The sequence below is a fragment of the Fimicolochytrium jonesii genome (assembly GCF_025526975.1).
Source record: "Fimicolochytrium jonesii strain JEL569 chromosome Unknown EV422scaffold_2, whole genome shotgun sequence".
In the NCBI taxonomy this organism is placed as follows: Eukaryota; Fungi; Chytridiomycota; class Chytridiomycetes; order Spizellomycetales; family Powellomycetaceae; genus Fimicolochytrium; species Fimicolochytrium jonesii.
In genome coordinates this window covers 2042436-2060227 of record NW_026515669.1, presented here as the reverse complement: position 1 = coordinate 2060227, position 17792 = coordinate 2042436, and the positions used below count along the sequence as shown (strand labels likewise).

General features: G+C 52.9%; 5 protein-coding genes across 5 annotated transcripts; 1 reads left to right on the top strand and 4 right to left on the bottom strand.

Annotated features, from left to right (window-relative positions):
- Positions 1-776: 776 nt before the first annotated feature.
- EV422DRAFT_564083 (uncharacterized protein) lies at positions 777-1745 on the bottom strand (the record flags this gene model as incomplete). The annotated part of the gene is made up of 1 exon (XM_053072157.1): positions 777-1745. The coding sequence occupies one exon, from the start codon at positions 1743-1745 to the stop codon at positions 777-779; it is 969 nt and encodes a 322-aa protein (XP_052929748.1).
- Positions 1746-3657: 1912 nt separating this feature from the next.
- On the top strand, positions 3658-7015 carry EV422DRAFT_601318 (uncharacterized protein). Its single transcript, XM_053073697.1, has 7 exons — positions 3658-4483; positions 4627-5073; positions 5157-5365; positions 5428-5591; positions 6044-6213; positions 6247-6478; positions 6544-7015. Exons 1-7 carry the CDS (start codon positions 3946-3948, stop codon positions 6905-6907), a joined length of 2124 nt encoding a protein of 707 aa, XP_052929747.1. The 5' UTR covers positions 3658-3945; the 3' UTR covers positions 6908-7015.
- A 1649-nt stretch (positions 7016-8664) lies between these two features.
- EV422DRAFT_160586 (uncharacterized protein) lies at positions 8665-10435 on the bottom strand. Its single transcript, XM_053064970.1, has 2 exons — positions 10415-10435; positions 8665-10324 (listed from the first exon to the last, which is right to left on the bottom strand). The coding sequence occupies exon 2, from the start codon at positions 10164-10166 to the stop codon at positions 8748-8750; it is 1419 nt and encodes a 472-aa protein (XP_052929746.1). The 5' UTR covers positions 10167-10324; positions 10415-10435; the 3' UTR covers positions 8665-8747.
- On the bottom strand, positions 10289-11444 carry EV422DRAFT_160644 (uncharacterized protein). The gene is made up of 2 exons (XM_053064972.1): positions 11203-11444; positions 10289-11141 (listed from the first exon to the last, which is right to left on the bottom strand). The coding sequence occupies exon 2, from the start codon at positions 11098-11100 to the stop codon at positions 10411-10413; it is 690 nt and encodes a 229-aa protein (XP_052929745.1). The 5' UTR covers positions 11101-11141; positions 11203-11444; the 3' UTR covers positions 10289-10410.
- Positions 11426-17204, bottom strand: EV422DRAFT_160652 (uncharacterized protein). The gene is made up of 7 exons (XM_053064973.1): positions 17175-17204; positions 16152-17102; positions 15422-16076; positions 15248-15344; positions 14826-15173; positions 13761-14752; positions 11426-13692 (listed from the first exon to the last, which is right to left on the bottom strand). The coding sequence occupies exons 2-7, from the start codon at positions 16824-16826 to the stop codon at positions 11690-11692; spliced, it is 4770 nt and encodes a 1589-aa protein (XP_052929744.1). The 5' UTR covers positions 16827-17102; positions 17175-17204; the 3' UTR covers positions 11426-11689.
- Between the last annotated feature and the right edge of the window lie 588 nt (positions 17205-17792).

Here is a 17792-nt window from a genome sequence, read left to right as displayed (position 1 = left end):
AGCCGGACGGAACGGTCATCTCCCAGCCATTTTCGCGAAACTTGAAGCCGGGTCAAAATCTGGCGTTGGCCACGACACTTGGGTGAATGCGGAGGTTTCTTTTTAATGAGATGGACAATACACGTAGTTGAGGACGCGCCAGAAGGCGGAAATGTCAGACAGACTGATGAATATGGATCAGACTTATTAAAGCCTGCGCAACGCTCACTTGATGAAACCCACGTGATGGAACGCTCTCTCGGACGCTCTTTTGGCCACCTACTGTAATTGCACTCTGATAACACTGGCGCTTTGGCACAATTGAATCTTGCTCTCCCTGCAGACGTGCAGGTAGCGAGTTCAATTCCCATTCCCAGACAACTTCTTTGTTCAGATTATGACCCCTGTCGCGCTAGGCGCGGCGTGGTAACTACTGTCGCGCTCGGCGCTTCGTGGGTGTTAACTGAACAGCACAACTACCGTACGTACTATGTATCGCAACAGAAAGCAACCTTACCCACTCTCAAACAGCTCGAGCCACGACCATTTTTCCTCTGCCTCACGGTCCTTTGCGTTTTATTCCTGCTGAAACGGGTTGTTTATAAACACTGCAGATCGAATTCAGTCGCCGTCGCTCTGCATTCTGATCTCATGGAACGTTCCGCTCTCAACTCCCGCGATCGATGGAGACAGCCCGGAATAGGGGCAGCCTCGTGATTTGCTCTATGAGAGAGCGTGTGTCAGGAGCAGTGGAGATGGCGGAGACAGTTGTCTCGGAGACAATGATGAACTCACCCTCACGCAAATGCATGATCCTCCTCCTCCCACAACTCGGAGCCCGCTGTCTCGTCGCCACCAGATGTAGATCCGTATGACGACACGGACTCGGAGTGTGGGAGGCTGCTCTCCACCGACGTATACTCCTCGTCATCATCATCGGCGTCGTCGGAGGCGGGGGTAAAAGCCCGCACTTCCTCGGCCTTCTCCTTTGCAGCGGCCGGGCGCGCTCGGTGTGCGTCAAAGAGGGGCGTGGTGTGGGCCTTCATCGCCTGGCGTGTTGTTGAACCGCACGTCTCCCTCACTAGCTTTCCCAACGCCCTCCAGTGCCCCTCCTCCTCTTCAAGCGCGGCCAGCTCCTCCTGCGCCATCTCGTCATACCCCTCCTCCTCGTCACCGGTCGTCGGGGTGGGCGCTGCTGCTGCTGCTGCTGCAGCTGCGACCCCTGCTATGGCGGCAGCGCGGGTGGGGCGGGTGGGGATGGGGGCAGGTTTGAGAAGGGCAGAGATTGGGGCGGGGTTGAGGAGGCTGGTGATTGCAAGGGGGTTAGGGATAGGGGCGGTGGGAGCGGCAGCGGCGACGGGAGGCTGGGGGGCGGAGACGGGGGGAGCGGCGGCAGAGACGGGGGGCTGGGCGGTGGAGACGGGGGTTGGGATGGTGGAGACGGGGGGATGGTGGGCGGAGATGGGGGGCTGGCGGGTGAGGTGCGTGGTGGCTGGGGCGGGTGCGGGGAGGGTGGTTGAGGGGACGACGGGTTTGCCCGGGAGGGCAGCGATGGCATCCAGATATGCCTGCGCGCGCCCACACTTATTGCAGGCCGCCCTGGCTGTCTTGACGTTGTTCACAATGCCCGTTCGCCACGCAGCGGACGTCCGAGCCCCGCAAACAACGCAGACTCCTCCAGGAGCAAGGCAGGAGTAGTTTCGGTCGTCCCTACCCCTGCCTGCTCCTGCACCAGATTGAGTTCGGCGTGGGGGTGCTTTGGGCATGGTTGTTGTCGTTGTTGTCGTTGTTGTTGTGTTGTTGTCGTTGTTGTTGTGTTGTTGTTGTTGTTGTTGCTGTGTCGGGGTGTGGATCTCGGAGTGTGCTGAGGTTGGAAGAAGAGAGAGCGAGAAAGAGGTCTCAGAGACAGGGACCGCAAAAGTAGGTACGTTTGACAGTATTTTGACAGTGTAGGCATATAATAATGACGTCTAAATTTACATATCCTGGCTGCACACCGAAATCGTTGTCAGTGTTTAACATTCGCACAACAGCGCAGATTTGCAACGTAAAGAGCCTCCACACAGCTGTAGCAAATCATATTCGCTTATTCACCAAGTAGCGTACACACAGCTATACAAGATCGTCGCTTTTCTATGGAACTAGCTACTCCTCATTGTCGTTCTCGCCGACCTCGTTCCCATTCTGGCTCCCATCATCGTCATCACCATCATCATCATCCGCCGCAGGCTCCTGACCTTGGAACTGTGCAAGGTCTAAGTAGGATTGACAGTCATACATACGCCCGAGTCGTTCTCCTCTAAGAGCAATGGTAAAATTCCTCATGACTTCTCTCATCCACCCTTCCACCGTCTGCGCTGAAATGCAATCCAGCCCTTCATGAATAAGATGGGGAAGGTTGTCCTGAGTAGCTCAAATTTCGTGACAACAAATGAAGGGCTTGCCCACTCTGCGCAGTTGAAAAATGGGGTATAAGAGGGGAGCATTTTCAGCGTATGGCCCGCATCTGGCATAATATCCTTGATAACACATCGACGGTGGATAGGTGCATTGTCCATAATAAGAACTTGGTTGGCTTCGTCGATTCTAGGGATGACATCGTCTCGCAAGAATGACTCGAAGACCGCTGCTGTTGTCATCGCGCCCACGAAACAACCCGTCATTGCAACATCCTCAAACCACGCTGAACTCATCGCTTTACATGAAGCAACCCGGGAAGCCATTTGGTTACGGATGATGATCAACCATGTGGAATCTACGACAAAAAGAGGCGACACCTGCCATGAACGAACAACGATATTTGAAGATAACTCCGCATGCATCTTCCAAATTGCCCACGGTTTCATTAAAGGCGACAGAACCAAGCACATCGAGCCCAAGGTTTATGCCTACATCCGTCAGGAAAATGCGAAAACGATCAGCGTCACTCAGATCAATACACATGACAACATTGCGGATATATTTACCAAGTCACTCGATGAAAACAAACACTGGAAGTTTGTTCACGCTCTAGGATTGCGCCCAACAGCCGATGTTTCCTGATACGACGATGCGCTCTTTTCCTACTCCCAGGATCTATTTTTTTTTTCCTCACGGAGGTTTTTACAACTGGGAGAGGTTTTTACCGAGGCATCCACAACCATGACGACGAAGCGACAACGCATCCCATGCCGGTCGACCTCCCGCAAGCGGCGGTCGTGCTCAGCACTGGAAGCGTCGAGATCAGCGATGGCGGAAGTTGACAGCGTAAAGTTGATGGCGTACCAATCGCGAGCCCGGCTCCTACTCCGATCTGGACTCAAGCGATTGCGGAAGTTGAGAGCGGAACGTTCCATGGGATCATGCAGAGCGACTGCGACGGCAACTGCGGATTGAATTCGATTTGCAGTCTGAGAGGGAGTGTTGTAAACAACCAGTTTCAGCCACAGCTTCCTTTTTATAGCTACCGTACCCCCCCTTTTCTTCTCTGCAGATACAGAGCTGGTTGTGTGTTTGGGCAGACCGTCCGATCAAATGTCTATAAAACGAGTGGTATGTGTGAAGGGAAATAAAGTAACGAGTTCCACAACAAGGTCTTTGGGAAGGTGCGTCGAGTAGCTTGCATTCTCTGCACTGCCAAAGGCGCTTCCTTCTCAAAAAAAAAGTCCCGCAATCACCTGCAACACCTGTACATGTACACACACCAGGAAGCTACCTTTACACGCGTGTAAAAAACGTGGGGATCCTCACTCCCAATTACATACCACCCTTCCTTCCCACCAACCTTCCTTCCCAACCCCCTTCCTTCCCAACGCAATTGTGAGCAGTAAGCATCCCCGGTTTCACCTTCAACCGCCACCAGGTAACAACCGCAATTCCTCACCGTTCTCAGCCTCATTACCACAGCACTGACGTGAGTTCCTTGACGCACAGCTATCACGGCAATCACCACCCGTCTCGGCTGACTTAAAGCACAGCACGGCCATCATGCCATCACACCAGGCGCTCCAGGGGCACCTGTGGTGTGGCATCTTTACCGAAGCTACCACACCACGGCGGAAGAGGAGGAAGGTTGCTCCGGTTACCCCGCGGTTGCCCATACGTCTGCCAACCGCTGTGCAGACACCATTGCAACCACCCCCGCGATTCGAATTCCCACCGTCTGTCCAACGCCACTTGCCCCAAGCAATCGCAGACATGGTTAGCGAGAGTTCTGGCGATGAAGACGGGCAACAGCAACAGCAGCGAGGGCTCTCACCCGCGGACAGGGGTCTGCAGCGTCCGTTGAACCTCCCCGCTCCCATCCCTTTCCCTTTTCCCAGCACACCGGGCGGATCCCTGGTGCTTGAACCCCCCCCACCACCACCAGTTCAACGACCCTGCCCGCAGACGCATGCCAGCACGAAGGTTTCCCTTTACCGAATCCAAAATCACAATCAAGTGCAAAGGGAGCGCCTAACAACCTTCATCGCCGATGTTCACATCCTGGCGCCCCACACCAGCTTTTTTCTCAAGTACTACCTTGGTGAGTTTTTGAGTTACACTGTATATTTCGCATAAACCAATGTCCTGACTGCTACGTCTCCCCCCCACCACATCCTCTACACGATTTCCCGGACATCACCGACAAGCACATCAGTGTGATATTTGAGCTGCTCAACAATCCAGGCTACAACGCCAATCCGGTCATCGCGCAAGAGTTGCATCCATGGGTTCAAGACTGCTGTGATGTTCACGGATTCGCCCCCATCCGCATGCGGTATTGCCAACAGACCGCAGCGTACACGGCTACGAGCATCTTCACAAACCTCAAAGTTAACGTACAAGAGCATTTCATGCAAATGTTTCTGCGCTACGTCAATGAAAGGCTTGGTTTGAAGCAAGTCGTACTGCATCTCCGTAGAGCTGGAGTCAACCGAGCGCAGCGGCGACGCTATTACCAGCGTGTCCGTCAGTTCAAAAAGTATGCGACGTTTGAAGAGTTTCCAACCGAAGAAGAGTTTGCGCGCCTCACACGACTTGAGCGGACCGTCCTCGACGAGTTATGGGCTCTGCTTCCTCCCCTGGATGAAGCGCTTGCGTACAGCCTTGCGGTGGACGCAATGCCATATTTAGGTGAGTTACATCCTGTATAATTATGCCCCCCCCGCGCTGCTTCCTCTTTTGTCTAATCGTAGTCCGCACCTGCCTCATCACAGGTGCCTATTGTGAGCTCTCACGCCTCTATGAGCGCCGTGGAATGCGGCTGTTTTCCGCTATCCCGCTGCGCAAATCTCGAATCCAGTCATCTGTTCGGATCGACACGAAGATCCTAACCACTCATATCCTGGCCTTGGGCCACCATCGCATGGGGAAACTCACCGATCAACGCAAGCGGGAGCTGTGGGGGCAGTTTCTCAATATCAATGTAAGTCTGTATCCTTCTGCGGTTATTTCAATCTGATTACCTTGCTGAATGACGGATTGTAGGACAAGGTCTTCAAGCATCGAAAGAAGCTTGGTCTCAAATTTGATGGGTCAATCAGCACAAACGGGTATTCCGCTACCATCCACTTCAAGAAGCCAGGGCTCAAGTACGGCCATCGCGCCCGGAAGCGCAGCAAAGCCCAAATGCAGGAAGAAGTCAAGCAGCTGTATTTTGAGCACCACATCGCCTAACTACGGGAGGCTCCAAACATCGTCAGCATTGATCCGGGCAAGCGTGACCTCTTGTTCTGTCGAGACATCAAGAAGGAGCGGCCATTTTGGTACGATTCAGTCGATTACTGCTGCCCTGCTGTCCCCGCTACCCCCCCCCCCCCCTTCTGCGCTACCCCCCCCCCCCCCCCCCCGTCTCCGCTACCCCCCCCCCCCCCCTTCTGCGCTACCCCCCCCCCCCCCCCCCCCGTCTCCGCCCCCCAGCCCCCCGTCTCCGCCCCCCAGCCCCCTGTCTCCGCCCGCCAGCCCCCCGTCTCCGCCCCCCAACCCCCCGTCTCCGCCCGCCAGCCCCCCGTCTCCGCTGCCGCTCCCACCGCCCCTATCCCCACCATTCCCATTGCGGCGACATTCCGCTGCAGCGTTCCCACAATGCACCACCCCGTATCAGATACACATCCAATCAACGGGCGGTCGAGACAAAGTCTCGGTACTTTCAAAGAGACATGAGAGAGCGAAAGATCAATGCCGGCATCGCCGAGATGGAATCACATATTCCATCGCACAAGAGCATGAACATCGAGGCGTTCTCAGCGTTCATTGTGGATCACATACATGCAGGTATGATGTATTATGCGCTGTCTTCAAATTTAGTATTACCTGGGCTGACATCCATCCATATCCCAGATCCCGCCCTGGATGAGTTTTACCAGGATGAGATTCACATCGCTCGCAGGTTCAAGGCCTTCTCACTGCGGCAAAAGTCTGAGAGCAAGCTCATTAAGAACATGCGACGCCGGTATGGAAAGAATTTTTCGGTCATCTTGGGTGATTGGAGCGATGCTGGGAAAATGATGCGCTTTCAGGAGTCATCGAAGACCAAGGGGTGAGTAACCATGATTGGTGGTACCTACTATGTATTATAATATGCTAACTCATCATGGAAATCAGATTCCGCACACTCTTTGCAAGAAACAGCATTCCATGCTACTTGCTAGATGAGTATCGAACGTCGTCCGTGTGCCCTGACTGCCACGGCCGTGTGAAGAAAAACATCCGACAGCGGCTGTCATCTCGGCCATGGCAAGCTAGAAAGGGAAGAATGGAATACGTCCATGGATTGGTGGGTTGCCCCAACCCCGAATGTATCAACCAAGACTGGACACCATTTGAGATTCCTGGAAGACGACCACTACGACTACGGATGAAAGTGCACAATCGGGACGTCCTGAGCACCAAGAATTTCCTCTCGATTGTGCGTTCGGTGGTGTTTGGCAATGGCCGCAGACCAGACGCATTCTCCCGTAACCGGTAGTCTAGATTTCACCCCATCCCATTTTCCGTGGTGGTTATCTGCCATCCACATCATTGTACCTCTGCCTGAGGCGTCGCCAATGAAGGCAACTTGTAGTTGATGCTGCCCGGGAGCGTTCCCTAACGGAGGCCTGGCGTTGGATTTTGCCGAGTATCAAACCCACCATTGCACATCTACCACAAACCCATCTCTCTCTCCATCTCTCTCGGCAATCCCATGAAAGGGGGAATCATTTTCTCACCCACCATTTATTTCCACCCGGACCACCAGTACACGCTTTCTCCGTTCTCACGCCATTTCCACCACACGAAGTAGGAAAGTCAGAAAGACTTGACTGACGAAGGATGGGTAAGGGTGCAGTTTAGTGGGTTTTGAACCCAAAGTCCCTCAACCCGCTTTCCTCTGTTGAACTTTCGCTTGCCAAATTTGGGTTAAAATGGTGGGTCAAGATTCTGGCAATGCGCGCTGGGGTGAAACACGCGGGCTGGGAAGAACACGCGCAGTAGAAGCTTTGGGTGCAGAATAGTGGGCACGGCGATCGAGTGGGCAAAGTTGGCAAAACCCACTAAACCGAAGGATGTACAGTACAGTACATTGGTTCATTGTACCTACTATGTACTGTGTACGATTCGGCCGACCGGGGCACCGGGTGCTATAATGTACACGCGCTGTCGAACTTTGCAACACCGTGCGTGTGAAGCACCGCACAGAGAAGAAGTTGAGGGAGATGGATGTCAAGGAAGTGATGCACAATGATAGTATATACGGATAGCATAACATAGGCTAGCATATACGTCTAAAATCATATTACCATCTACTCTGCCCTTTTTTCTTGCAAAGGAACAAAGTCCGTGACGGACGTTTCACCGGCGTCTTCGTTCACCAACGGTTTGAATCCTCCTCTGCGGTAGTTTCTCACCTGAGCAAATCCTTCTCGAAACGACGTCGCACCATGGTCACGTGAACGGGCGCCTGTAATTTAAATAAGGCAGATAAAAGGCATACCAGTTTCTGCCGCCGCTCAGCAAAAGTGCGAACCCGGATTCAACCTCCAAACAACACGATGCTAATAGAGCAGCCGATTCCGTCGCAATCGACGTCGCACATTGACATTCGCATCAATCAGTGTCCGGACAACGTAGTGGTGAAGCTCGAACTAACGCCAGTCAAGGAGAAACGAAAGCGACTGGAAAGGGCTCTGACATCAGAGAGCGGATCAGACTCGGATACAGCAACCGAGCCCGAGGAAGAGATTCCGAAAGAGGTTCAGGGAGCGTGGGACGCACTGAGACGTATCCGTGCACTGGGTTGCAAACGGGTTGAGACAATGAAAGAGAAAGTGCCCGAGGCGGCCCAGGGCTCCAAAGGCGCGCGCGAGAGCCCATCATGGTGAACAGAGACATCCAAGGAGGCGCCAACTTTCGTTACCTCCTCTACACATATGCGCGATATGACGGGTTCAGACCAGATATGAACCGTCAGCCTTGGGAACCCAATCCCTATCCCCTCTGGTTGTGAATGGGCCGTGGTGGTAGTTCTCCTTAGTTCACCATGATCCCCCCCTTTAGTTTTTAGATGGCGCCTGTTACAGGGTGCATCAACTTTACGCGGCTGGCCTTCGAGTTTGGCTGCGCGGAATAACCAGCATTCACCGTTGCAAAGTCGAAAACTCATCCCAAACGTTCGATGTAATCGTCATGCTCACACCAATTTCCGTATACGCTGTCCTTCCGCTGTCTACAAAATTCCGAGTCACCTAATTAAATATTATTTTTGTTCGCAAAATGTCATCTAAAATCGAAATATTCGTAACATGAAGCATTGGTGTGTGCACCAGCGATCAAGCGCCCGGAAGCATAGTAATCACTCTGGTCTCAAGTCCTAGCAAGCCAACACCCCTCACAACTGCTGTGAAGTTCCTTCCTTTCGCACTGGAAGTCACCGGAATGACCACCGGGGCAAGGCTACCCGTCGAATCGGGCTTCAAGGCTTCCAAGCTGTAGATATTGTAAGCGCCCACACTATCGCTTGAAAAAACTCCCAACGTATGATTGACGGGGTATGTCGGGGCATTAGCATCTTTGAAAGCTGAGATCGCAACCACAAGATTCTTGGCGCTCGCTGCGTCGGTGCCGTTCCTCCACTCGAGGGTGACGGCGCCAGGAACCGGTTGTTGACTGGATATCCTGAACGGAGCGGAGCGGAAGTCGCTCCATAAACCGGCGGCGTTGTTCGCCCGAACTTCCAGAGTCATTGTGTCCAGTTTCGGTAATCCGCCGCTCTCAATCGTCAAGATATCGTGGGGGCCAATCGGAACCCAGTCGAACATCTGACCACCATCTTTCGCGAGGCGGAAGGAAATGTCTGCAATGTCAGCGAGCGTGGCTGCCGAGCAAGACAGTTGTGCCTTGATGTCTGTTTGAGGTGACAAGTAGGTGATGCCTTTGTAAATTGCGGCGTCCGTCAGAGCCCGCAACTGCTCGTCCAGCAGAATGATGGAGCAGTTGCTGGGAGGTGCTTTTGTAAATCGAACAGTTTGGGATGTAGCATTGGCTTCCAAGCCAGCTGCATTGACCGCGATGACAGACACAACCATCTGCGCTCCCTCTACAACCTCCACCGTCACATTGCGTATCATGCTGTTCATTCCAACAGACGCGAAGTTTCGGTAGCTTTCTCTGTCAGATGGACTCCCAAGGGCGACCTTGTATTCGACGATATCTGTTTCCCAATCCACGAAGGACCACCGCGCGTTAATTTGCACGCTGTCCACAACATTGACAACGTCATTGCCGTCCATTGCCGTGACGGGAGATTGCAACACAGGAGGTGTGAGGTCGATGAGTACGGGCCCAAACGTTCCGACCCCTCTGAGGTCTGCGGCATTTCTGGCAATAACCATCGCGTAGACCGTGGAGTTGTGAGCGAATTCAAGTCCGTTCAAGGGCAGGAAAGATTGTCGTCCCACCGAGGTCAGCGGAAGGATCTGAGCTCCTTCCGGGGAACTACCGAGCTGCACCATATATTCCACAACCGGCGATTCCGTATCCACGAACGTCCAGCTGAGCTTTTCTTCTGTCACAGACGCTTTCGCAATAGAACCTCCTGTCCCAAAAATCATCCCTTTCAGCACGGGTGGCGTGATATCCACCCTAAAACCGTTTGAGAATGCAGGGTCGCTCCAAAGACCGGCTCCGTTGCACGCCTCCACACGGACAGAGTAGGTAGAGTTCGGCGAAAGGGAGAGATTGCCGGCCATCAAGCTGGTAGCTATTCCAGTCGAAACCGGTCCGTATATGCACCTGGACCCATCCCACACGCATGCGCGGAACTCGGCAATGACGCTCTCATTCTCGACGAAACCCCGCCAGAACGCCGTCACTGACGATGGGTCTGACTGATATCCGTTCTCCAAGACTGATGTCACGTTTCCATCATACACAATGCCCCTGTAGAGTATGAAAGTTTTGTCCTCGGCCAAAAAGTAACTTCTCAATCACAACCTACCCAGTTGGAGCTGTGGCGTCAACGGTTATGGGCGCCGACGATAGAAGCGACGGAATTCCCGCTTCATCCCATGCAGTTATTGTGACAAAGTACGCGACACCAACTTCGAGCGCCGTCGACGTGTTGAAGGATGTGCTCGTCAAGCCGCGAACAACATCAACCGCACTTTCAAACGGTGCATTCCCGATCATCATGTCATAATGGTCGATTTTCTTACTCCCTGCGTACTCGAAGGAATCTTTCCATTCAGCTGCCAAATTCTTATCCGTCGGCTGGAATTGGACCGCTTCGTACAAGAATCCTTTGGCAGAACCATAACCGAGGATGCGAACTCCGGTGGGAACCTGACTTTGGACGGCGGGATTCAGCTTCACTGGCTTGTTGTCAAAGACGATTTCCGAGGAGGCAAGACAGTTCTGTCGTGGCTCCGCACCGTGTCCGTAAAAGTAAGGGCAAACTTCGAAACTGACGGATGTCATGGCCTTGAACTGCTCAAAGTTCGAGAGAGTTCGGGGAATGGTAAAGATCCACTCGAATGAATCGCCGGGCACGATCGCCAATTGCGAACCGAAGGAGGATATTGAGTAGTACGCAACGCTTTTTGCCGGAAAACGATTGGGCCAGGTCATCTGAAACAAGGCCCTCGATATCCGGTATGCTGAAGCCATATTATTGCTGAGGCCCATAGTGATGACGGCCGAGGTGGAACCCCAGGTTGTAGGAGCGACTGTGAGAAGGATGATCAGCACCGCAGCGAGTCATTATGCAGAACTCTGGGCATCAAGTACCTTTGTGGACAAGCCGGATCGGGTTGGAAGTGCTTTTCCCGTCAGGCGCCACAAGTCGCAACTGGACTGCATCTTGATTGTTCAAAGCAACTCTCTTTGGTGGCGGGCAACGCACTTCGGCGTGGAAGCGATCCAGCTGAGTTACTTGGAATATTTCATAGGTTAGTTGTGCTGATGCTGAGGACCAACTCGCTTCGCCCGGATAAAGAAATTGACATTGGAAGGTCGGCTGCACGGCGCCTCCAGAAACAACGAAGTTCGTCAAGCCATATCCGGTTACTGTGACGGTTTCCGGACTCGATGCGCCGAAGTTCAACACATTCGGTGTGGCCGCCGATATATTCCAGGTGAATCCGGCAGCGGCCCTGATCAGGACTGGATCTTTTGTGTAGACCTGGCCGATGGAAACGGGCGCTGATGAAAGTCCTCCAGCATCCACCGCAAACACTGACGAATTTGAAGGTGCTTAGTCCTCGTTATCCCCATTTCAGACTAGACCTTCGAGTTTGGCCGCGCACTTACCCGTCACAAAGTACATGGCATTCTCTTGCAACGATATCGGGAACGTTTCAACACATGGGTTGCAATCCTTTCCACTTCCCATTTGAAGGACCCGAGTGGGTGCCACGTCGTTTGCGCCACGGAAAGACCCAATGAGTATTCGATACTCCACGATCTCGCTAGTCTTGTCAAAGAAACCATCAATTGTTGTGGAGATCCCATTCGGGTTAAAGTCGACTTCCACTTTCCCCCCCGAAGGTGGTTCTGTGTCGACAATGAAGGATCCGGATGTCGCTTGAGACACCGCCCCGGCGCCATTCGTGGCAAGCACCACCGCGAAGTACTTTTTGCCATCCTCCAAGAGGAGACCGTCGGCGTCCGTAAACCTCCAAAGGGTGCTTCCACCGACCGACACAAACTGTTGCACAAGTTGTCCGGATTCTTGTTCAGCGAGAGCGACTTGATAGTTTGCAATTCCGCTATCGCTATCTGAGAAACCAGTCCATGAGACCTGGACGGTGGACCAGTCTTGATAGATCAGTGCCCCACCGTGAGCAGCCGGGATGAAATCGGCCGAAGACGGATGATGGACTGTGACTAGGCCCAGGGTCGGTGGTGATGGATCGTATTTGAATGGTGGTGACATGCCATAGGAAGACAGGCCGGCACCGTTTGTGGCACGGATCTTGATGTAGTACTTCTTGCCCACAACAAGCTCAGTGTCCAAGCCTGCACTGTAGACACCGGTGGAGCCATAAATTTCCGTCATCTCAGATGCGCACCTTTTAGGGTCCGGGTCAGCGTCAATGCAATAATGGTGCCGGGCAATACCACTGTGCCGATCCAAAAAGCCAGTCCAGCTGAAGGACACAATGGCGGAACTCATCGTCCACAGTTTGTGAACTGTCCCACGACCTTGGATAACTCGACCCACCAGAGGCGGGCTTTCGTCAAACGTGATACCAGCCGTCGAAATTACATCGGCGATGATTCCATTTTCTCCAAATGCTCGCATCGAGGCGTACAATGTCAATCCGTCATTGAATTGTTCCGTTAAGATGATTGAAGCTTCAGTCTCCGAAGTAACTCTCGTCCAAGGATAGATATCGTTCTGCATTGGCCTGGTGCCTAGAGCATACTCCGCGTAGAGAGGTGACCCCAGTAACCTCCACGAAAGATTGTAAATACTTTTCTCCGTGGAGTATGCTTTCGTCGAGTAAAGACTTCGACCTATAGCAGCGCCGTCAACGAGCGAGAGAATCCAGACGGGATACGGCACCGTGAAGGAGCGGATAGACTCCTGCGCCAATCCCGCCGTATTGGTCGCTATGACTCTGACGACGTACGTGATACCGACGCCGAGCTGCAGATTTTTTGCTTCGGCAGATGTCGGCGTGTCAGTCCTCGTGGCTGGGAGAACATCCCCATATCCATATTGTGTTTCGATCACCCAAGTGACGCTTGCAACGCGGGTTTCCAAATCGGTCCAGTGATCGTACTCAATTCTGACATTCCAAACCTTGTCGGAAACTTGAATGGGACGAATCGCGGTGATGCCAGATGCAGATCTCGGCGGTGTGTAATCAATGATGACTTCGTCCGAAGTTGCGTTCGACGAAAGCCCGTTGTCGGCCGTCGCTATTACAGTAGCGAAGTAGCTATATCCGTTCAGTAGCTTAATGCCAGTTACCAGCGCTCTCCCGGCGCTTGGGTAGGATCGAGTGGCGCTCACAATGTCGTCTCCGCCCGGATATGTACCCAATGTCCATTGATAGAAGGCAATCCCCGATCCGTTGGGATGCAGCCAACTTGGGGATGTGAAGCCATCCCAAGTTATCACAAGCGAGGAGGAGGTCGTTGCGTATTGCGCACCCAGGGAAATCTCCGTGGTGCCAACAGCAGGAGGGTTTGAATCTGCTGCGACTCCGGCACTGCATGTGAAAACCGACTCCGAAGTTGCCTGCACTGTGACGTTGACGCACACCGACACTGTACAGCAAAGAGAGGGTGAGTTGATGCCCTACCACATACGCGCCCTGGCCGTATAAAATGCTTACCAGGCGTTGCGTCCAGATATGTAATGGGAACTGCAAACATGTGGACTGGCACGTAAGTACCTTCAATCAACATGGATTGATTGGTAGCTCCGGAGAGGTCGAGTGCGGTCAAAGGTATGATGTTGTCAAATATGCCCGTAGTGTTCGACATCGCATTGCCTACCGAGTACTGAACGGTCGCCAACTGCGTCCCCGAGCTTTGCAGTTGTGGAAACCCAAAAAAAGCGGCGGCGAATGTCATATCTCCTCCGGCGGTCATGGTGATTTCCTCAAGAAAGCCGAAATCCGAGCTATTCGCAGGAGTCTGGCTCAACTTGGTGAGGGGGACCGAGACCACAGCAGCCTTGTTTTTAGGCGTAGTGAGAGTCGTCCACCTCGCAGGCACTGTGATTGATGAAGACCGATTCGCAACATCCACAGCTTCGATCACGCATTCGAGCTGCCAAGGGGTCAGCATATTCGGAACCCCATACGGATAGGCGACCTTTCCAGCGAACGACTGCGAGCTCGATCCAACCTCGGACCAGGATGACGTGCGAAAGGTTTGGCCTTGACGGCGGAAGGCAAGCCGATAGTTGGAGATGAGCCCATAGGTATCCACAAACTTAGGCCACTTTGCCTGCAAAGTTGCCGCAGGCCGAGGAACGCTCACGGAAGATACATCAAACTGCACGTCACACGAACTTTCCCCGACTCCCGGTGTGAATCCGATCGTTTCTGAGATGATAAGCTTCTCCGGCGCCAAAGCAGTTTTCGCGATGGTAGTTGCGTTCGCGCCGTCAGTCAAAAGCAAGTTTACGTACACACGGTACGCTCCTGGATTCGACGGAATGGCGACCAGCGCGTCGAGGGAGCTTCCGACGGTTATATTGCTTGCTTGGTTGTCGAGTTCGGAAACGAATTGGACAGCATAGGAAACGCGATTGGCACCGCTAAAGCCCCGGAACTTTTGCCAAGTGATGTGCAACTTCTGATCCTTTCCCTGAGGTATGCTAATGGAAAGGATTAGTAGTGAGTTCAGCATGACGTTGACGGGTTTGATCATCGTGCTGTCATGGCACTTACAGGCGATAAAGCGTGCTTTGAGTTTGGAGCACAATCCCGTCCAATATTGTTACAACAGGATCCGGAAAGAGGGCAGGATCGACGGCCTTGATACCGCTGGAATTGGTCGGGCCACTGGAAAGTCCAGCGGCATTTGTTGCGTAAATCGAGGCGGTGTAGGTCGATCCGACGACCACTCTATACCCCGAGAAATCATGAGAAAACGTGCCATCCGCGTGCGGCTTCAGGTCCACGGTCGACAGGGTGACGGGTCCTGCAAAGACAGACTCTGTCTTGTTCAAGGACATTGCGGTGATTGTGACAGTATAGTTCGAGATGAAAGTTGCTGCATCCTGCCAGGCGTCCCACCTGTCGATCGCATTCTTTAGCGGGAACCCGCTCAACAGCATTAAACTTGACCACGCGTGCGCTTATGCACTTACCCTACTGAAAGTCCGGTCAGACTTGTAGTTGTTTGAATTGGCAACTTCGTCGCCGGATCAATGTTTCGCACGCCCCCCGTCGGCATTGGCACAGTTGCTAACCACGGATGCGAGATAAGTTAGCCGTTGAGTGATGATTGTGATGGAAGTCAAACATGCATGTTAACCACTCACAATCAATGGTGACCGGATTGGTACAAAATGGTTGGTGAGAATCGCCAAACATGTCCACAGGCGTTAGGCACACCACAATCTTTCCAATGACAACCGTACTGTTCAGGGGCAACGCCAAACTGGTGGTATTTCCAGAGAGAATGCCGCGCTTTCCACCATACTCAATTTGACCGTTCTTCACGATATTGTATTCGTAGTGATCGACCATATAAGTGGCTGACACACACGACATCCAATCTAATTGAAGCGTCGCCATGCTGTTTGCCGATGTAGGCAATGTCATTCCTGCGGTGCTGCAGGTTGAGAAGTCGGGTTCGACGGTGTTGATCAAGGTATCCTGGCAAACCGGTCCCACCACCCTGTGCGCGTAACTCATGGCCGTGACGCAAAGTTTCACTTTGGTGCTGGCTGGGAGGGGCCCAGACTCTTTGTAGCTCAAGGTGGCCGAGTTTGTGTACCAGGTTGACGGTCCTACCGCGAGCTTATCATCGAAATACAGCGACGCATTGTAATAGCTGACACCTGACAACGAAGCGAGGGCACACCATTTGGCCGTAACAGTTCTTTCGACGCCGGACAGATACTGTTTCTTGTTGAACAGAGTTGCCTGAACGATTTCGATCGAATTAATATCAATGGAAGGGCCTGTCGAGTCCTATCAGAGCGGTGGTCATGACGATGAGCATTAGATGACCAATACACTCTGCTAAAAAGCCGTTGTGGCACTTACCACCACGAGTCCCAGTGAGCACGAAAATGAAACGCTCTGCGACATGGAGGAACCAGCCGTCGCAGCCCGATTCACTCCAGCGATCCCCAAATAGACTTTCGAAGCATTGACATTGCCGAGCTTGAGCAGAACCGTCTGCTCGTCGGGTGCATAGGCGTCCGCGTCTGCAGGGAGTGAGAATGGCTGCCACTTGCTTCCTGCCGGCAGAGGCAATGCAAAGTCGGCTCCGGTGCAAAAGCTATTATCGGAGCCCCACCGATAGTAGAACTCCTTGATTCCCGACTCCAGGTCCGCTATCCCGCCAAATGTCGCGCTAACGGCGCTCGTAACAGTGGGATCGTAGTAGGACTGATTGAAGCGAACGTAGCCCGACGACGGAGGCGTGCCATCGACGATCACAGTTGAACTCCGCGAGCTAACAAGCCCAGCAGCGGATGTAGCTTGTATTTGAACGACATAGGGTTGTCCGTGAAAACTCTTGCCATTCCACGAGGCTGCGTCGACCGCCAGAGCACCGGTCGCATAATTGACATTTTTTCCGAATGGAAGTGTGCCAAAGATATTCGGAACGCTGTTTGTGAACTGTGTGAAATCTGCAACAGCCATGTTGAGAACAACAGACGATAGTGGCGCTTCCGGCTCATAAACGGCGGTGCTCAGTTTGACATCTGTCATCCGCGCATAAAATAGAGTCCCCTCCAATGGTTTTTTGTCGGTCGCAAACGTCAATCCCGTAATGACTGGGGGCGTAAGATCCAATTTCTAAAGGGGGCAGGGTTAAAAGACAGGTTGGCATTCCCAAATGCGTTGCGTACTGACCACTCCTGGCGAGACACTGGAGGTCGAGTTGCCTACAGCGTCGCTGGCAGTGACCAGTACGCTAAGCTTGCAAGTAAAACAGTCGACGCATTTGAAGAGGGCAGAACTGAGGCGACATTTTTCCATGGCGGACTGCAGTCATGTTCGGGCGGAAATCGGTCGTCAGAATGCGTTCATGACAAACAAGTCAGAAATGTAACTTACGGTTATGAGTGGATTTTTAGACTCTTTAAATTGTGCCTCGTTACCAGCGTACGATTCGACGCAAATCATGATATTTACGGGACCCGGAACTCCTGGGAAGTAGCTGCGGAGTGCGGTATTCAAAGTACTCTGATCCTTACTGGTGATGTCGAGCATCTGCATATCGTCAAGTGTCAGTGAAACAGCGTACATGTTGGAGTTGCGGAAGAGGCACTATTCCCACCGTGGTCAAGGTGTAGCCAAATATTCCGTGATCGCCACCCGTTGCCCAGAAGGTATTGCCAGGATAAGCTTGTTTCATAGCTTCCACAACTTTTGTATTCCCTCTAAAACAATTCGCCCAAGTTGTGTACAGGCTCGTCGGAACAGTCCAGAAGACGGGAGCATTCGAATCGCCCGATGCCTATGTACAACGATGAAAAGGATTAGCAAAAAATGGGTAAATGTTCCTCTAGGACGCTTGCCAGGGCTTTTGAGCTCTGAACCTTACATGCGAAGGAGCTGTGATTGCCTCTGGTCTCGCTTTCAAAATCCCGAAGCGCACCGTTTTGGGGTTGCTGAAAGTTGCTATTGGGTTCCCGTTGAAAGCCTGACCTTGAATATCGCAAGTTGCTTCCC